The 20,561-nt window shown below is 45.8% G+C and overlaps 1 protein-coding gene across 1 annotated transcript in view; it reads left to right on the forward strand.

The window, feature by feature from the left end:
- Positions 1-18,659, forward strand: part of cpt1a2b (carnitine palmitoyltransferase 1A2b) — a 66,019-nt gene extending 47,360 nt beyond the window's left edge. Inside the window, exons 14-19 of the mRNA XM_068749618.1 lie at positions 6,506-6,670; positions 6,934-7,062; positions 11,912-12,067; positions 12,447-12,560; positions 13,586-13,678; positions 18,429-18,659. Coding sequence (XP_068605719.1) covers positions 6,506-6,670; positions 6,934-7,062; positions 11,912-12,067; positions 12,447-12,560; positions 13,586-13,678; positions 18,429-18,518 — 747 coding nt within the window. The 3' untranslated portion in view covers positions 18,519-18,659. The remainder of the gene's footprint in view (positions 1-6,505; positions 6,671-6,933; positions 7,063-11,911; positions 12,068-12,446; positions 12,561-13,585; positions 13,679-18,428) is intronic.
- The last annotated feature ends 1,902 nt before the right edge of the window (positions 18,660-20,561 follow it).

Raw genomic sequence — 20,561 nt, forward strand, 5'->3', positions numbered from 1 at the left:
AGTTGGAAATGGCTGCACTGGATGGAGAGACGTTCATTGATTTGCCGAGAGCTTACACACAGGAGTCAATGCCAGTACACCAGAGCAACATACCGACAGAGAAGGACCTGAGAATGTGGCCGCATCTAAAGCACCTTGCCTTACCTCAGATTGATGCAGGGATTGATCTCCTCATAGGGACTAATGTTCCCAAAGCTGTGGAGCCACTGGAGGTGATCCACAGTGTGAATGATGGACCTTTTGCAATTAGGACTGTACTGGGTTGGACAGTGAATGGGCCACTGATAGGACACAGTGGGCAGGCCATTGATTGCCAGGCAGTGACGGTAAACAGAGTTTCCATCATAAATTTAGAGGAGCTGTGGAAACAACAATTCAAGAATGATTTTCCAGAAGCAGTCAGGGAGGAGGAACCAGGACCGTCCAGAGAGGATTTGAAGTTCCTCGACCTGGTAACAACATCTGCTAAGCATCTGGATGGTCACTATCAAATAGGTCTGCCATTCAGAGAGCCAGAGATCCGTATGCCAAACAATAGGAAGGTTGTGGAACAGAGGTTGCACCATCTGAAAAGGCGGCTTCAGAAAGACTCGCAGTTCCACTTGGAATATACCACTTTCATGAACCACCTGCTTGAAAAGAATTATGCTGAAAAGGTTCCTGAAGATGAGTTGAAGCTCTGTGACGGTAAAGTCTGGTACATACCACACCACGGTGTTCGGCATCCTACAAAAGGAAAGCTGAGAGTGGTGTTTGATTGCGGTGCCAGTTTTCAAGGGAAATCCCTTAATGCACAGTTACTTCAAGGTCCAGATCTTACTAGCTCTCTCATAGGAGTTGTGACTCGATTTAGGAAGGAGCCAGTTGTTGTTATGGCAGATATTGAATCGATGTTCCATCAGGTGCGAGTCTCTCCAGAAGATGCTAACCTGCTGAGGTTTCTATGGTGGCCACAGGGCGAGTTAAGTCAAGCACCGTTAGAGTTTAGGATGAAGGTACATTTGTTCGGAGCAACTTCATCCCCTTCTTGTGCCAACTTTGCCCTGAAGAAATGCGCTGAGGATTTTGGACACATGTTTAAGAAGGAGACAGTGACTAAATTCCTGCATTGCTTCTACGTGGACGACTGCCTTGTGTCCGTTTCAACGGAGGAGGAAGCAATCACGCTGTACAGAGAGCTGGTGAATCTGTGCAGACAGGGTGGATTTTGCCTCACCAAGTGGCTAAGCAACAGACCTCAAGTTCTTGAAGGTATTCCAGAGATGGAAAGAGCTAAAGGAGTGATAAAGTTGGACTTTGAGCAGCCATCTTTGGCCGTTGAAAGAGTCTTGGGCATGGAATGGTGCATTCAGTCTGATATGTTTAAATTTAAGATTGTGCTTCAAGAAAGGCCACTTACACGCAGGGGAGTCCTCTCAACTGTGAGTTCTATTTATGACCCCTTGGGAATGCTAAGTCCTGTCATCCTGGTTGCAAAATTGATTTTGAGAGACCTTTGTAGAAGAGCACTTGGCTGGGATGAGCCCATACCTGAAGCAGTCTCTAGAGAATGGCAGGATTGGATGCAAGGTCTCCAACTGCTGGACCACTTCAGGCTGGACAGATGTTTGAAACCTCGCGATTTTGGGGATGTCGTAACAGCTCAGTTACACCACTTCTGTGATGCCAGCCAGGATGGTTATGGTTCAGTAACGTATCTGCTGCTGCAAAACAAGCACTGTCAGAAACACAGTGTCTTTATAATGGGGAAGTCTCGTGTGGCGCCTATGAAGGCAGTCACCATTCCCAGAATGGAGCTTGTGGCAGCAACCATGGCCAGTCGTATCGATGCTCTGTGGAGAAAAGAACTACAAATGGATCTGCAGAATTCAGTGTTCTGGACGGACAGTGCATCCGTGTTAAAGTACATCAGAAATGAAACAACCAGGTTCAGAGTATTTGTGGCAAATCGTGTGACGGAGATATTAAAATCTTCTCATCCAGACCAGTGGAGATATGTGGACACCGGCTCTAACCCTGCAGATGCAGCTTCCCGAGGAGTCAAAGTGGAAAAGTTTCTCAAGGATCCTGCATGGGCATCAGGGGCTCGCTTTCTTTCTCAACCCGAGAGTGAATGGCCTGTGAACCCTGAGACAGATAGTCGGCTCTCGCTCAATGATCCTGAAGTAAAGAACACTATCATTGTGAATGCTATAAGGACAGACGAGGATCCAACTACTCACCTGGTGCAATACTCCTCCTCATGGATCCGTTTAAGAAAATCCGCAGCATGGATGCTGAGGTATAAAAAATGGCTGCTGTCCTGCTGTAAGAAAAGGAAAGCGCTGCAGACAAGTTATGCTCAGTGTAACCTCAGTTTGGAGCAGCAACAGTAACAAATAGAAGAGGAAATGAATGCTTATAAGATAAAATTGGAACCAACCATCCTTGCTGTGGAGGATGTTGCCGAAGCTGAGCACGCGATAATTCAGTTCTGCCAGAGAAAAGCTTTCCCGGAAGAGATCAGGAATCTGGAAAAGGGACAGAATGTGAAGAAAACCAGTCGCCTCTATACGTTGTGTCCAACACTGGAAGATGGCGTCTTACGAGTTGGTGGCCGGCTCAGCAGATCATCTATGCCAGCAGAGGCAAAACATCCTGTTATTCTGCTTAAGGAGTTCCACATCTCCACCTTGCTGCTCAGACACATTCACCAGGAAGTGGGACATAGTGGTAGAAATCACATGCTGTCCAAATTCAGTGAAAAATACTGGATTACTGGGGTGAGCACGGCAATAAAGAGGATTTTATCGAAATGCACAATTTGCAGAAGACAGAATGTTAACCCTGTTTGCCAGCAGATGGCAGACTTGCCTAAGGAGAGAATCCATCCAGACCAACCTCCGTTCACGTGCGTTGGAGTGGATTACTTTGGCCCATTTGAGGTGAAGAGCAGGAGGAGTATTGTAAAAAGATATGGGGTGCTGTTCACTTGCCTTGCTTTAAGAGCTGTTCATATAGAAGTGGCACCATCTTTGGACACCGACTCCTTTATAAATGCTCTCAGACGCTTCATAGCCAGGAGGGGACAGGTCAGAGAACTGCGCTCGGATAATGGCACAAACTTCATTGGAGCAGAACGAGAACTAAAGTTGGCTATTGAGCAATGGAATCAGGTGCGACTTAATAATATGCTGTTGCAGAAGGGCATCAAGTGGACCTTTAACCCACCAACAGGATCACACCATGGAGGTGTGTGGGAAAGGCTCATTCGATCTGTAAGGAAAGTGCTCAATTCTACTCTGAAAGTACAGCATCTTGACGAAGAAGGCCTTCAAACCGTGCTTTGTGAGGTTGAGGCCATCATTAACAGCCGGCCCATTACTAAAGCGTCAACGGATCTGAACGACCTGGAAGCTTTAACACCGAACCACTTGTTGCTGCTGAAAACCTTGCCTTCGTTGCCGCCAGGGGACTTCCAGTCTGCTGATCTTTATGCAACAAGAAGATGGAGACAAGTCCAATATATGTCCGATCTGTTTTGGAAGCGGTGGGCCAAGGAGTACTTACCTCTGTTACAGGAGCGCCAACGCTGGGCTGGGGTGAAGAGGAATCTTGTCCCCGGCGACATTGTGATTCTGATGGACAGTGCTGCCCCTCGAAACTCTTGGATCATGGGGAGAGTGGTGGAGACCTTTCCCGATAGAGGGGGGTTTGTTCGCCAAGTCCGTATTAAAACAAAGACTAGTTGCCTGGACCGTCCTATTTCTAAGGTCTGTCTGTTGATGGAGGCTGAGACTGCATAAGGACATTGCAGGTCTTATGATCAGATAGTGACGGGAAGGGGGATTTCCACGTTGTGTTTCGTGGACTTTGGATTTTGTAATGCATGCATTACTGGTGCTTTCTGTTGTGTCTTCTGGTTTTCACGCTTGTGTAATTATTGTTTCACTTAATAATTAGGGGCTGGTGTGTAGAAGACAGATATGGTGGACACTGAATGCATGTGTGTCTGCTGCCCGTGTGGTGAGTGTGGGTATAGCCTGGGGGTGGGCGTGCCGGTGGGTGTGCCTGTGGGTGTGTGTGCATGGACGTGTGTGAGGCTTTAAAGGCGCGCACACACCTGGAACACGGAGGCTAGGGGAGAGGCAGTTGGGAGGCCGTAATTTTTGTTGACCGCTTTACACGGATTTGTACACTTTGGCTTTATTTGATGGTTTATTTTCATCCATCCATCCATCCATCATTCATCCAGGCAATATACTTTTTGGACTTTGTCTATCGCCAGTACCGCCGCACTTGGGACGCAATAAATCCACCTGTGAACGCATCCTGGATTCCGCGTCGTTTTGTACAAACATTTGAGCGCGTCGGACAAATACGCAGGACCCAACGCACCCCTCAGCGGCTAAACCAGGGAAGGAAGCCGCAACAGAAAGGTTGGTTGCTAGCCTGAAAGTCAGGGTTATTCCAGATTGGAGAGAACATGCAGGGTTCCAGTTTAGAATTTGTAACTTCTAACGCTTTCCACCAGGCGGTCTTGTTTTCGTTGAAAGTACATAAATCATCGACATTTAATAATACAAATTTAACAATACAAATAAAACTAATATTAAATTACTCAATTGATGCAAAATAACAATGAAATAAAAATTAATTACACCACAGATGCAAAATAACAATGAATTAAAAAGACACATAATATGTACAATATAGGTGGACAAAAAAGGGGGTTGGGGGGTTGATCCAGAGAGAGTCGCGTTTCTGTCAATTTTTAGGGCCGTTTTGAGGGCAGGAGTCAAACAGTTCCACCCTTAGGGGGCAGTATTGTAAAAAGATGATTTACCCATGTTAGTCCTACAGGAGGGGGTAATCAGGTTGTTGTTTGAGCTCCCTCTAGTGTTGTGGCTGTGGGTGTCACTAAATCTGTGGAGGTGTTTATTCAGGTATGCAGGGATTGAGGGGACTGAGGGCAGAGCTGCATTGACTATTTTAAATGCCAATCCCATTTTGAGCTGTTTAACCCTGTCTTCTACCCTGAGCCATTTTAGGCTAGCAAAATGTCCAGGAAGAAGGTGGGTCATGGGCCCCAGATTGAGGAGTAGCCGAATCAGTTTGTTTTGGGAGGTTTGGAGCCTGGTTTTCAGGGACACTTTGATGTTTGAATACCAGGAGGTGCTAGCATAGTCAAAGAGGGGCTGAACGAGGCTCCAGCAAGCGTCCGGAGACAAAAGCAGACATTCTGCCCAAAAATCTTGTTCTCTGATTGACTTTTTTGATCACCTTAGTTGCCATACTATCACCAGACAGGTATTTGTCAAGAACACAGGGAGGAGGGGCGGTGCGTGTGTGAGCGTGCTCCCAAGGGGAGGGGGTGAGAGAGACGGGAGTAGAGGACGGCGTGAGAGGATATCTGTTCTGTTCGCGGCGCGGTTACCGATTAATAAAAGCTTGTTCTGAGACCCAGCTCGTACTTATTTCAGCGTCTGACGGACGCTACAAATTTGCGTTTTCCCGTACGGATTTTCTTCTACGCCGTACACGTCTTAAAATGCATAAAAACCGTACTTTGTACGGCAAAAACGTACTGGTTGACAGGTATGCTTGAATTTTTGTAGGAGGACAAACATGACACAAACATTCTTAACGTTTTCCAACGCTGTAAAAATGTGTAGAATAAATATAAAATTCCAACACTTCTGTCAACGACGATTTGCTTCAAAGCCTGCGACACATCAGCAGGACGGGGTGCCAGGCAGGTGGCTGTGTAAACAAACCGGCGGGTGTGTGACGGGCCATGGACCCCCCCCCCCCAAAGGTAGAAAGAGGAAAATAACTGAGGAGAACAGAGGATTCAACGATTCTTGGACCGAATCATTTGCATTCGTTGCCGATGCAGAAGGATTGCCTGAATGTTTGCTCTGTAGCGAGAAGTTATCAAATAACAAAAAGAGTCATGTGGAAAGACATTTCCAGGGAAAGGCTACGTTTGCAGCCGAGTAGCCAGTTGGCAGTGAGAGAAAGTGTGATTGCGTCACTGCATGGATCATGCTGATTGACTCCTGCAGCGTGTACTGTACCTTTAAAATCTCAAATTGAGGCTGATAGATTTAAAAAGTGGATTGCATCTCCAAAGTTGCAAGTGTTGTTGCAACCCGGGAGATAATAATATTGTACTGAAGTTAAACTTGATGCGTCATTCTCCACAGGATGCGCTGCAGGGAAAATAAACATTTCATCATGAAGGCTCATTATGTATTCGTAACCAACTTAGTCATTTTGATAGTAGGCTAATATAGCTAATATAGATAGATACAGCATGTGTTGCCTTGATTATAAGGCTTATATAAGGCTTTTAATTTTTTGCGGCTCCAGACATATTTGTTTTTTGTTTTTTTGGTCCAATATGGCTCTTTCAACAATTTGGGTTGCCGACCCCTGCCTTAAACAAAAGCGCTTTTCCTCAGCCTTGAAAAGTCAAATCATCAGTCTTCTTCCAGTTATTTAGTCTCACTGCTTGTTCCAGGTCCAGGATCAGGTCCACAGGTCTCTGGCTTTTGCCCAGGCAGTGGCTGACGATGTGGACTGTCACGTGTTCCCCTTCAGAGACTTTGGAAAAGGCCGGATCAAGAAGCTCCGGATCAGTCCCGATGCATTCATACAGCTCAGCTTACAGCTGGCGTACTACAGGGTAAACGTTTCTATTTTACTGTCTGGCATGAAAACGAAACAGTAATCCAGTTCTAAAACGCAGGCCGTAGTTACGGTGGAACAGCAGATCAGTATTATCGAACAGTCTGTTGCTCTGCCTACTCGCTTTCTGTGGTCTTACCTTGTTGACCTTGACTACATTTCTTGCTGCCATAAACATGTTTGGCTCTACATAGGTTTTATTACTTTTATCATCGTCTTAAAATGCCTCCATCTTCCTCTCAACCTCTCCTCTTCCTCCAGGATCGTGGTGGTTTCTGCCTGACTTACGAGGCGTCAATGACCCGTCTGTTTAGGGAGGGACGGACAGAGACAGTGCGGTCCTGCTCCAGTGAGAGTTCTGCCTTTGTCAAAGCTCTGGAAAATGGAGAGGTGCGGATTAACTCTGTAAACTTTAATCAGAACCATCTGGATGTCCTGAAATCCTAAACGGAGCTCCAGGTGCTTCTGATCCATCAAATACCATCAATGTGATGTGTAATTTGAGTTTGATTTTAGGGTGATGTGTGATTTGACTTTGATTTTAGGGTCATGATGTGTGATTTTGAGTTTGATTTTAGGGTGATGTGTGATTTGAGTTTGATTTTAGGGTGATGTGTGATTTGAGTTTGATTTTAGGGTCATGATGTGTGATTTGACCTTGATTTTAGGGTCATGATGTGTGATTTGAGTTTGATTTTAGGGTGATGTGTGATTTGAGTTTGATTTTAGGGTCATGATGTTTGATTTGAGTTTGATTTTAGGGTATTGATGTGTGATTTGAGTTTGATTTTAGGGTCTTGATGTGTGATTCGAGTTTGATTTTAGGGTCATGATGTGTGTTGAGTTTGATTTTAGGGTCTTGATGTGTGATTTGAGTTTGATTTTAGGGTCTTGATGTGTGATTTGAGTTTGATTTTAGGGTGTTGTGTAATTTGAGTTTGATTTTAGGGTGTTGTGTGATTTGAGTTTGATTTTAGGGTATTGATGTTTAATTTGAGTTTGATTTTAGGGTATTGATGTGTAATTTGAGTTTGATTTTAGGGTGTTGATGTGTGATTTGAGTTTGATGTTAGGGTGTTGTAATTTGAGTTTGATTTTAGGGTGTTGTGTAATTTGAGTTTGATTTTAGGGTGTTGTGTAATTTGAGTTTGATTTTAGGGTGTTGTGTGATTTGAGTTTGATTTTAGGGTGTTGTGTGATTTGAGTTTGATTTTAGGGTATTGATGTGTAATTTGAGTTTGATTTTAGGGTATTGATGTGTAATTTGAGTTTGATTTTAGGGTGTTGATGTGTGATTTGAGTTTGATTTTAGGGTATTGATGTGTAATTTGAGTTTGATTTTAGGGTGTTGTGTAATTTGAGTTTGATTTTAGGGTGTTGTGTGATTTGAGTTTGATTTTAGGGTATTGATGTTTAATTTGAGTTTGATTTTAGGGTATTGATGTGTAATTTGAGTTTGATTTTAGGGTGTTGATGTGTGATTTGAGTTTGATTTTAGGGTATTGATGTGTGATTTGAGTTTGATTTTAGGGTGTTGTGTAATTTGAGTTTGATTTTAGGGTGTTGTGTGATTTGAGTTTGATTTTAGGGTATTGATGTGTAATTTGAGTTTGATTTTAGGGTGTTGATGTGTGATTTGAGTTTGATTTTAGGGTATTGATGTGTAATTTGAGTTTGATTTTAGGGTGTTGTGTAATTTGAGTTTGATTTTAGGGTGTTGTGTGATTTGAGTTTGATTTTAGGGTATTGATGTTTAATTTGAGTTTGATTTTAGGGTATTGATGTGTAATTTGAGTTTGATTTTAGGGTGTTGATGTGTGATTTGAGTTTGATGTTAGGGTGTTGTAATTTGAGTTTGATTTTAGGGTGTTGTGTAATTTGAGTTTGATTTTAGGGTGTTGTGTAATTTGAGTTTGATTTTAGGGTGTTGTGTGATTTGAGTTTGATTTTAGGGTGTTGTGTGATTTGAGTTTGATTTTAGGGTATTGATGTGTAATTTGAGTTTGATTTTAGGGTATTGATGTGTAATTTGAGTTTGATTTTAGGGTGTTGATGTGTGATTTGAGTTTGATTTTAGGGTATTGATGTGTAATTTGAGTTTGATTTTAGGGTGTTGTGTAATTTGAGTTTGATTTTAGGGTGTTGTGTGATTTGAGTTTGATTTTAGGGTATTGATGTTTAATTTGAGTTTGATTTTAGGGTATTGATGTGTAATTTGAGTTTGATTTTAGGGTGTTGATGTGTGATTTGAGTTTGATTTTAGGGTATTGATGTGTGATTTGAGTTTGATTTTAGGGTGTTGTGTAATTTGAGTTTGATTTTAGGGTGTTGTGTGATTTGAGTTTGATTTTAGGGTATTGATGTGTAATTTGAGTTTGATTTTAGGGTGTTGATGTGTGATTTGAGTTTGATTTTAGGGTATTGATGTGTAATTTGAGTTTGATTTTAGGGTGTTGTGTAATTTGAGTTTGATTTTAGGGTGTTGTGTGATTTGAGTTTGATTTTAGGGTATTGATGTTTAATTTGAGTTTGATTTTAGGGTATTGATGTGTAATTTGAGTTTGATTTTAGGGTGTTGATGTGTGATTTGAGTTTGATTTTAGGGTATTGATGTGTGATTTGAGTTTGATTTTAGGGTGTTGTGTAATTTGAGTTTGATTTTAGGGTGTTGTGTGATTTGAGTTTGATTTTAGGGTATTGATGTGTAATTTGAGTTTGATTTTAGGGTGTTGTGTAATTTGAGTTTGATTTTAGGGTCTTGTGTGATTTGAGTTTGATTTTAGGGTGTTGTGTGATTTGAGTTTGATTTTAGGGTCTTGATGTGTGATTTGAGTTTGATTTTAGGGTGTTGTGTGATTTGAGTTTTATTTTAGGGTCTTGATGTGTGATTTGAGTTTGATTTTAGGGTGTTGTGTGATTTGAGTTTGATTTTAGGGTATTGATGTGTAATTTGAGTTTGATTTTAGGGTCTTGTGTGATTTGAGTTTGATTTTAGGGTATTGATGTGTAATTTGAGTTTGATTTTAGGGTGTTGTGTAATTTGAGTTTGATTTTAGGGTGTTGTGTAATTTGAGTTTGATTTTAGGGTGTTGTGTAATTTGAGTTTGATGTTAGGGTCTTGATGTGTGATTTGAGTTTGATTTTAGGGTGTTGTGTAATTTGAGTTTGATTTTAGGGTGTTGTGTGATTTGAGTTTGATTTTAGGGTATTGATGTTTAATTTGAGTTTGATTTTAGGGTATTGATGTGTAATTTGAGTTTGATTTTAGGGTGTTGATGTGTGATTTGAGTTTGATTTTAGGGTATTGATGTGTGATTTGAGTTTGATTTTAGGGTGTTGTGTAATTTGAGTTTGATTTTAGGGTGTTGTGTGATTTGAGTTTGATTTTACGGTGTTGATGTGTGATTTGAGTTTGATTTTAGGGTCTTGTGTGATTTGAGTTTGATTTTAGGGTGTTGTGTAATTTGAGTTTTATTTTAGGGTCTTGATGTGTGATTTGAGTTTGATTTTAGGGTGTTGTGTGATTTGAGTTTGATTTTAGGGTATTGATGTGTAATTTGAGTTTGATTTTAGGGTGTTGTGTGATTTGAGTTTGATTTTAGGGTATTGATGTGTAATTTGAGTTTGATTTTAGGGTGTTGTGTGATTTGAGTTTGATTTTAGGGTCATGCTGTTTGATTTGAGTTTGATTTTAGGGTCTTGATGTGTGATTTGAGTTTGATTTTAGGGTGTTGTGTGATTTGAGTTTGATTTTAGGGTATTGATGTGTAATTTGAGTTTGATTTTAGGGTGTTGTGTGATTTGACTTTGATTTTAGGGTCTTGATGTGTAATTTGAGTTTGATTTTAGGGTCTTGTGTGATTTGAGTTTGATTTTACGGTGTTGATGTGTGATTTGAGTTTGATTTTAGGGTGTTGTGTAATTTGAGTTTTATTTTAGGGTCTTGATGTGTGATTTGAGTTTGATTTTAGGGTGTTGTGTGATATGAGTTTGATTTTAGGGTATTGATGTGTAATTTGAGTTTGATTTTAGGGTGTTGTGTGATTTGAGTTTGATTTTAGGGTGTTGTGTAATTTGAGTTTGATTTTAGGGTCTTGTGTGATTTGAGTTTGATTTTAGGGTGTTGTGTGATTTGAGTTTCATTTTAGGGTGTTGATGTGTGATTTGAGTTTGATTTTAGGGTGTTGTGTAATTTGAGTTTGATTTTAGGGTATTGAAGTGTAATTTGAGTTTGATTTTAGGGTGTTGTGTAATTTGAGTTTGATTTTAGGGTCTTGTGTGATTTGAGTTTTATTTTAGGGTGTTGATGTGTGATTTGAGTTTGATTTTAGGGTGTTGTGTAATTTGAGTTTGATTTTAGGGTGTTGTGTAATTTGAGTTTGATTTTAGGGTGTTGTGTGATTTGAGTTTGATTTTAGGGTCTTGTGTGATTTGAGTTTGATTTTAGGGTGTTGTGTAATTTGAGTTTGATTTTAGGGTCTTGTGTGATTTGAGTTTGATTTTAGGGTGTTGTGTAATTTGAGTTTGATTTTAGGGTGTTGTGTAATTTGAGTTTGATTTTAGGGTGTTGTGTAATTTGAGTTTGATTTTAGGGTGTTGTGTGATTTGAGTTTGATTTTAGGGTCTTGTGTGATTTGAGTTTGATTTTAGGGTGTTGTGTAATTTGAGTTTGATTTTAGGGTGTTGTGTAATTTGAGTTTGATTTTAGGGTGTTGTGTGATTTGAGTTTGATTTTAGGGTCTTGTGTGATTTGAGTTTGATTTTAGGGTGTTGTGTAATTTGAGTTTGATTTTAGGGTGTTGTGTAATCTGAGTTTTATTTTAGGGTGTTGTGTAATTTGAGTTTGATTTTAGGGTATTGATGCGTCATTTGAGTTTGATTTTAGGGTATTGATGCGTCATTTGAGTTTGATTTTAGGGTCTTGTGTGATTTGAGTTTGATTTTAGGGTGTTGTGTAATTTGAGTTTGATTTTAGGGTGTTGTGTAATTTGAGTTTGATTTTAGGGTGTTGTGTAATTTGAGTTTGATTTTAGGGTGTTGATGTGTGATTTGAGTTTGATTTTAGGGTGTTGTGTAATTTGAGTTTGATTTTAGGGTGTTGATGTGTAATTTGAGTTTGATTTTAGGGTGTTGTGTAATTTGAGTTTTATTTTTGGGTATTGATGTGTCATTTGAGTTTTATTTTTGGGTCTTGATGTGTCATTTGAGTTTAATAGAACCGTGTGCTTTTGCTCTCCAGGCAGAGGACCGCTGCAGGAGTCTCTTCCAGCTGGCGGCCGAGAAGCACCAGAACCTTTATCGAATGGCTATGACTGGAGCTGGAATTGACAGACACATCTTCTGTCTCTACGTGGTCTCCAAATACCTGGGGGTCGAGTCCCCCTTCCTCAGAGAGGTCGGCGTTAAGTTGCGCTTTGTGCTTTGCTTCTGATTTAAAGATCGTACGTTTGAGAATGCTAACAGAAGCTTGTTACTACTGGTATATGAACAGATGTTTTTAGATGACTTTTAGCCTCTATACCAGTGGTTCCCAACCTTTTTCCCTAGAAGCCCCCCCAGGCTATATGCCTCAGAGAAGCCGAGCCCCCCCATCCCAAAATATTTCCAATGCAAAGTAGTTTAAGTAGAGATTATGTAGTTTTAAAACCATTTATTTTGACAAATTAACAGCATTTTCCCCGCTGTTTTACAGTGTATATTGGTTTTATTTCAACATGACCAGGTGCAACAAAGCCGAGTCAAACATGTTCTCTTGCTTTCTTCTCATGTTCCAGGTTTTGTCGGAGCCTTGGCGTCTCTCCACCAGTCAAACCCCGATTCAGCAGCTCGAGCTGTTTGACCTGAAGAACCACCCCGACTTCATATCGCTGGGCGGGGGCTTTGGACCTGTGAGTCACGCAAACACACTTTTGTATTTTCCACTGCCTCCGACTTGCAGAGCGGAGTTACATGGGTAGTGGGTGAAATTGTTTATCCAGTGAACGGGACGCCACTCCTCACGTCATCGGTAGATAAATCAATTTAATTAATTTAATTATCAAACGTTATACGCTGCCAGACACTTCCACAGTTTGGAAATCAGATTCGCTATCTCGTTTGTTCAGGTCTGCCAGAACAAACAGACTGAAAAACCAAGAAGCTAAAATGTGCAAAACCGATGCAGAATACAGAATAATCACATACATACTTGGGTTTTTTTTACATTCCGTATTTTCCAGACGTCACTATAAGTCGCACTTCTTTGGGGAATTTATTATTACAATCGAAAACGCATTAACTCACTCAGTGCCAGCCGTTTCCGTTCATTCTTTAGACACACCGCCTTAAGAACGAGGTAAACACACTGATCACGTGATTCAGATCTCGCAGGATTTCTCTCAAAATTCAGATCTCGCAAGATTTTTATTCCGCATTCAGATCTCGAACAATCTCGCTAGAAGGAACGATAAAAAAAATAGCTGAGCTGGAACTGCAGATAACTAGGGGTTTACTGTACATGTTTTAAATCACACCTGAGTACAGGTCGCAGGACCAGCCATATAATGAAAAAAAGTGCAACTTATAGCCCGGAAAATACGCTACATATTTATTTACATCTACTTTAAAAACGTTTTCTTTAAATTCCATTACTTGCAAAGATATTAATGCGCTGCTTTTGCTACAATGGTAGCCATCTGTCATTTAATTAATTTTAAGTCTGCAGCCGTCTGAAGGGTTAAATGGGTTAAATGAGCCTCAGAAGTGAGGGATAGAGCCCAGAGGGGGGACTGGGATTGGGCCCACGACTGTATGTGCATGCTGGGCTGGGCTGTGAACTCACTGATGTTTGTGCCGTGTGTGAGGCATTGATCTGCCATTGATCTGGCATTGATCTGGCATCGATTGTCTCTGATGACCTCTGTGCTCACGCCAGGTTGCTGATGATGGTTATGGGGTTTCATACATCATTGTGGGCGAGGATATGATCAACTTCCACGTGTCCTCTAAGCACTCCTGCAGCGAGACGGTAAGTGAGGCCGTTCCATCGTCGGTCGATCGAGCGTAACGAGCGTGCTTGCTACTAATGAGCTCCTACTCACAGGCAGGAAGCGCTTCTAATGGTTTCTACCAGACAATGACGCGTTTCCATCATAAACCACAGAATGCATGGCTGGGCTGGAAAGCTTGAACGTCTGTTTTCACTTCCTGTTTCACTGTCTCAGCATCCTGTGGTCAAATTTACAGCGTTTCAAGAACTGAATAAAGCAAGACTGTTCTCGTCTGTCTGAGAACAGAGTCTGTATTTACGAGGGTTCGGCTCGAGGGTTGCTAGCCGAACCTTAACCCTCTAGGTTCAGCACCCTGTAGTCAGTGGATCATCAGGCAGGTCAAACGACCCAACATGTCTCCACGTTCACACAAGCTGCCATTCCGGAAACGGATCGGAACATCCGAGGTCCGAGGCTCCCGGCTTTTCATGCTCGTTTTTGTATTTTTGTTGATATTTGCACCTATTCTGAGACTCCAGACCCTCATCCAGTCTGGAAGCGCTGAACTGTGGAAATTGGGGAAAAACCAGGTTGGAATACCGTCCATTTTGGATTTTATCCCTCCCGAGCTCCAGCGAACATCGGAGCCCCCCACTATCCCACCGCTGTGGCCGAGGAGGCGAAGAAGATACCGTAAACAAAAGCGGGGTAAGCGGGGCGGCGTGCGTGCTAGGCTACGTGCTAACCCACACAGGCCGGCGCTACCCAGCATCTTCCTCGCCAACGCCAGGTCGCTCGTCCACAAGATGGACGAAATACGGCCGAGGATCGTCTCAAAGAGGACCGATAGCTGCGTGGCGATCTTCACCGAGACCTGGCTGGACGCCAACATCCCCGACGCAGCGGTGGAGCTAGCGGGACGCTCGCTGTTCCGCGCCGACCGGACTGCAGCTTCAGGCAAGGCCAAAGGCGGAGGTTTGGCGCTGTACGTTCACAACTCGTGGTGTTCTGCTACGAACGTGATCGGAACATTCTGCTCCCCCGACCTGGAATATCTTGCAGTGAAATGCAGACCGTTTAAACCGGCTAGAGAACTCAGCTCCGCTGTGATCGTAGCGGCCTACATACCAACGCGTGCTAATGCTAAGCTAGCGCTGGAGGAGCTGTACTGCCTGGTTAGCAGCCAGATGGACGCTAATCCAGAGGCCGCTGTGATTGTAGCTGGAGACTTTAACCACGTGGAACTGAAAGCTGTGCTCCCCAAATTCCACAAATTCATCACCTTCCCCACCAGAGAACACAACATTCTGGATCAGGTCTACTGCAACATCCCGGGGGCCTACAAGGCTGTAGCAGCCCCCCACCTGGGTATGTCTGACCACATCTCAGTGAACCTGATCCCTGCATATAAACCGCTGATCTGCAGGACTAAACCCACCACCAGGACCGTGCAGGTCTGGACTGAGGAGGCTTCCTCAGCCCTGCAGGACTGTTTTGAGCACAGACTGGGAGGTATTCAAAGAGGAGGCAGATTTTGAGGAGTACACGTCATCTGTGCTTTCCTATGTTCACTTCTGCACTGATGCTGTCCTTCCCACAAAGACGATCACGGTTTTTCCTAACCAGAAACCGTGGGTGGACAGCACGGTGCGGCTTCTGCTCAGAGCCCGGGATGCAGCCTACAGAGCAGGAGACCGGCTGGCCTATAGCAGGGCACGGAGTGAGCTAAAAAGAGGCATCAAGCAGGCAAAGCACAGATACAAGCAGCGCATTGAGGAGCACTTTGAGAACAATAACCCACGTGACATGTGGAAAGGCATCAGGGCTGTGACGGACTACAAACGCAGGGAGCAGCACGCCAGCCACGACTCCACCCTGCCTGACACCCTGAACAGATTCTTCTCACGCTTCGACTCTCCGAGCAGCAGAAGGTCTGTGGATCTGCCCCAGCCTGAGGTGCAGCATCAGCCGCTCGTCCTGCAGCTGCACCAGGTCTCCTCAGCCTGAGGAGGATCAACACCAACAAGGCTGCGGGACCAGATGGCGTGTCAGGCCGGACACTGAAGACGCGTGCTGACCAACTGGCCGGGGTGTTCCTGGACATCTTCAACCTGTCCCTGCAGCTGTCCACCGTCCCTGCCTGCCTTAAGTCCTCCATCATTGTGCCGGTACCCAATAAATCATCCATCGCCTGCCTCAACAATTACCGCCCTGTTGCTCTGACTCCGGTGGTGATGAAGTGCTTCGAGAGGATCCTCCTTAAACACATCAAGGACGCCGTCCCTGCTGGTTTGGACAGCCTGCAGTTCACCTACAGGGGGAACCGCTCCACGGAGGACGCCGTCCCTGCTGGCTTGGACAGCCTGCAGTTCACCTACAGGGGGAACCGCTCCACGGAGGACGCCGTCTCGCTGACACTGCACTCGGCCCTGACTCACCTGGAGCAGCCTAACACCTACGTCAGGATGCTGTTTGTGGACTTCAGTTCAGCTTTTAACACCGTCCCACCGGACATGCTGGCTCTGAAGCTCCACAGCCTGGGACTGTCTCCACCGCTCTGCTCCTGGGTCAGGGACTTCCTCAGCAACCGGCCCCAGGTGGTGAGGATAAGAGACACCACATCCTCCCCTCTGATCCTGAACACTGGGACCCCCCAGGGTTGCGTTCTCAGCCCTGCTCTCTTCACCCACGACTGCTCTGCATCCACTCCACAAACCTGGTTGTGAAGTTTGCTGACGACACCACTGTGGTGGGTCACATCTCCAACAACAACGAGACCCACTACAGAGAGGAGGTCCAGAACCTGATGCTGTGGTGCTCGAGGAACAGCCTTGTTCTGAACACCGGCAAGACCAAGGAGGTCATAGTGGACTACAGGAGGTCCAGGAAGACTGAACACGCCCCCCTGTGCATACGAGGGGAAGCAGTGGAGCGTGTGGAGAACATTAAATTCCTGGGCATCCACATCTCCTCTGACCTCTCCTGGACACTCAACACCAGACACCTGGTGAAGAAGGCCCAGCAACGGCTCTTCTTCCTCAGGAAGCTGAAGCGGGCTGGACTCTCCTCTGTGCTGCTTGAAGACTTCTACCGGGCCACGATAGAGAGCATCCTGTGTCTCAGTGCACAGGACAGGAAGGACCTATCCCGGGTGGTGAGGACAGCTCAGGGGATTGTGGGTCACCGTCTGCCTGATCTGGACTCTGTTTACACCTCCAGAGTCCAGAGGAGGGCCAGACGCATCGCCACAGACCCCACCCACCCGGGCCACAAACTGTTTGTCCCGCCCACAGACCCCACCCACCCGGGCCACGGACTGTTTGTCCCGCCCACAGACCCCACCCACCCGGGCCACAAACTGTTTGTCCCGCCCACAGACCCCACCCACCCGGGCCGCAGACAGTTTGTCCCGCCCACAGACCCCACCCACCCGGGCCACAGACTGTTTGTCCCGCCCACAGACCCCACCCACCCGGGCCACAGACTGTTTGTCCCGCCCACAGACCCCACCCACCCGGGCCACAGACTGTTTGTCCCGCCCACAGACCCCACCCACCCGGGCCACAAACTGTTTGTCCCGCCCACAGACCCCACCCACCCGGGCCGCAGACAGTTTGTCCCGCCCACAGACCCCACCCACCCGGGCCACAGACTGTTTGTCCCGCCCACAGACCCCACCCACCCGGGCCACAGACTGTTTGTCCCGCCCACAGACCCCACCCACCCGGGCCACAGACTGTTTGTCCCGCCCCCATCAGGGAGGCGGTTCAGGACAATAAGAAGCAGCACAGGGAGGCTCAGGAACAGCTTCTTCCCCCGAGCTGTGAAAGCAGTCGTTCCCTTGTAGTGATCTGGGACACTTTATGCCGGTCCTGTTGCTGCTGCTGCTATTCTGCACTACTGCCTGTGATTCTCACTCTCTCTGTGTGTATATATATTCTCTCTGTGTGTATATATATTCTCTGTGTGGATATATATTGTTTCTTAAGAGAGAGAATTTAGTTTTTGATTCGTTAATGCGTCATTAATTTCTCCCGGTGCGTTCACGTTCAACCGACTGCGTTCGTTTTTTTTAATGTGTTTTTATAAGTTTTTAAGGATCCCGGCTCTGTGGCAAAGCCGCGGAGCGGGAGAACCTGGAGCGCGCGTTGTGCACGAAGAACAGGCCTGAAACCGAATTAACCCCTAATCCCAATTCTGATTATTGCCCTAATAAATAATCCGATGATAGTTCCTACTGCGTGTCTGTCTGTCACCGGAATATCAAGCAGGAAACGGATGTGGAAGAAAAGGTTTCAGGGGTGGAAGTCAAATACATTTAGTTAGGCCCGAGCGCCTATTCTAGGCGTAAGGGGCTATTGCTTTTGCAACGCAGAAGACAAGTTGACGAGCGTAGCGAGTCAACTTATGATGTGTGCCTTAAGCCGTGGGCCTTCTCCCGATGTTATTATGTTCGCATAATGACAATAAAGTATCTTGAATCTTGAAGCAGCAGTTTAAATACCACAGAGCCATTTAATCCTCTAACAGCGATCACTAATGATGCAACCTTATTTCTGAGCTCCTTCCATCTTCAGAATGTTCTCAGAATTACATTATAGTTGTAATCAGGACATGATGGGTGTACATGCAGCCTTCTGCATGTATCTGTCACGTTGGCCCTCGTCAGCAGGCCCGTCGACCTGACCTGAACTATGACCCACCTGTGTATATATATATAACCCTCCTCACTTTTCTTTCTGCTCTTTGGCCATGCTCTTTTTAAAATGTGATTTTGTCGCCCTGTAGGACTCTCACAGGTTTGGAGCTCAGATCAGTAGAGCTCTCCAGAACAACCTGGCCCTCCTCTCCTCCAGCACCAAAGATTCCTCCTCCTAGCCTCGGGTGAAGACGGATGACCGGAGAGGAATATGGCAGGAAACGTCCACTACGCTCATTCCCCTCTTCCTGGATGAGCGTTACAATTCTTGAAGTTCTGGAGCCCTATCTGTTAATAAAATGCGTAACGTTCAGAGATAAGGGCTGGCGTGCTTCTATCTAGAGACGCATTGGTCATGCGTTTTCCCACCTCACCTTCAGTTAGGATTTGTGCTCCTCTTTTAAAAATGTGCAGTTCAAAATGTTTTCTGTGTGAACAGGTGCCAGCAAATACTTTGTACTCAGCATTAATACATTCGTTTAGTTGTTGTCATTGTGCTAATGGGTTCCCAATGACAACATGAAGACGCACAAATGCTTCAGATCCCGACTCACTCCGAGGACATGAATCTGCAGACGGCCGTTTCTTCAGCAATAGGGTGACATCATGATGCCAGGCCTGAAATGTCACCAGGAGAGGGCGTGCTTCGCTGGTCTGTGATGCAGGTCACTAGGAAACAAGTTGCTTCATCTTAAAGTGGATCAAAGGGAAAGTTCTGACAGAACTCTGAGTAAAATAACTTGTTATTGTCGGATCCACTCTTTGTATGAGCTGGATCTAGATGTTTAGTAGACATCGGCGGCCCGGGTCGGGGTTAGTCGGGGTTAGTCGGGGTTGGTCGGGGTTGGTCGGGGTTAGTCGGGGTTAGTCGGGGTTGGTCGGGGTTAGTCGGGGTTAGTCGGGGTTGGTCGGGGTTAGTCGGGGTTGGTTGGGGTTGGTCGGGGTTGGTCGGGGTTAGTCGGGGTTGGTCGGGGTTAGTCGGGGTTGGTCGGGGTTGGTCGGGGTTGGTCGGGGTTAGTCGGGGTTGGTCGGGGTTAGTCGGGGTTGGTCGGGGTTGGTCGGGGTTAGTCGGGGTTAGTCGGGGTTGGTCGGGGTTAGTGGGGGTTGGTCGGGGTTGGTCGGGGTTAGTCGGGGTTAGTCGGGGTTAGTCGGGGTTGGTCGTGGTTAGTCGGGGTTAGTCGGGGTTAGTCGGGGTTAGTCGGGGTTGGTCGGGGTTAGTCGGGGTTGGTCGTGGTTGGTCGGGGTTGGTCGTGGTTGGTCGGGGTTAGTCGGGGTTGGTCGGGGTTGGTCGGGGTTGGTCGGGGTTGGTCGGGGTTAGTCGGGGTTGGTCGGGGTTGGTCGGGGTTAGTCGGGGTTGGTCGGGGTTGGTCGGGGTTAGTCGGGGTTGGTCGGGGTTGGTCGGGGTTAGTCGGGGTTGGTCGGGGTTAGTCGGGGTTGGTCGGGGTTAGTCGGGGTTGGTCGGGGTTGGTCGGGGTTAGTTGGGGTTAGTTGAAAGGTTTCCTGGCTTGATCTCTGGCTGACTCGAGCCTGAATTAGCTCTCGTTCGTTCATGATTATGAATCTATGAATTCTCCTCGTGATGTCGTTAAAACGTGTTTGATATCAGCTGTCCTTGCTGTTTAGACTGACCTGTTCTTTATTGATGTCGGGGCGGAGTCTGAAATGAGGTGGGGCATTCTGTAGCCATGCAGAACCAATGTGAACGCCCCTCGACCCGTTTAAAGTCGCATTCATTACCAGTGGCTGCGTTTACGTGAACAAAATGTCTTTAATCCGAACGCTGAGGAAGGACCTCCTCCCGTTACCACGGAACCGATGCAGTTGGGCCAGACCCGTTTGTTGCAGGAGGAGAGGGAACGTTGCTTTCGTCAAGGATGCTGCCTGTACTGCGGTCAGCCTGGACATTTCATTGATTCCTGTCCAGTGAAAGGCAGGGCCCCAGTCAGATAGAGGGCGCTGGTGAGCCGTACCCTCACTCGGAACAAACCCTGGGGACCCATCCTCCGGGCCTGGCTTCGGTGTGCCGGTGACGATCATCAGCTGGACGCCCTCGTGGATTCCGGCGCGGATGCTGACTTCTTGGACATCTCCGTGGCGACCGGCTGGGCATTGGGCGCGAGGCGCTGCCTGCCCCCGTCGACGGGCGGCTCCTCCACCGGGTCACTCACCAGACGACGCCAATCACCGTGAGACGCTGACTCTTCTTCCCATCCACGCCCCTC

Source organism: Brachionichthys hirsutus, chromosome 16 (assembly GCF_040956055.1).
Source record: "Brachionichthys hirsutus isolate HB-005 chromosome 16, CSIRO-AGI_Bhir_v1, whole genome shotgun sequence".
Classification (NCBI taxonomy): domain Eukaryota; kingdom Metazoa; phylum Chordata; class Actinopteri; order Lophiiformes; family Brachionichthyidae; genus Brachionichthys; species Brachionichthys hirsutus.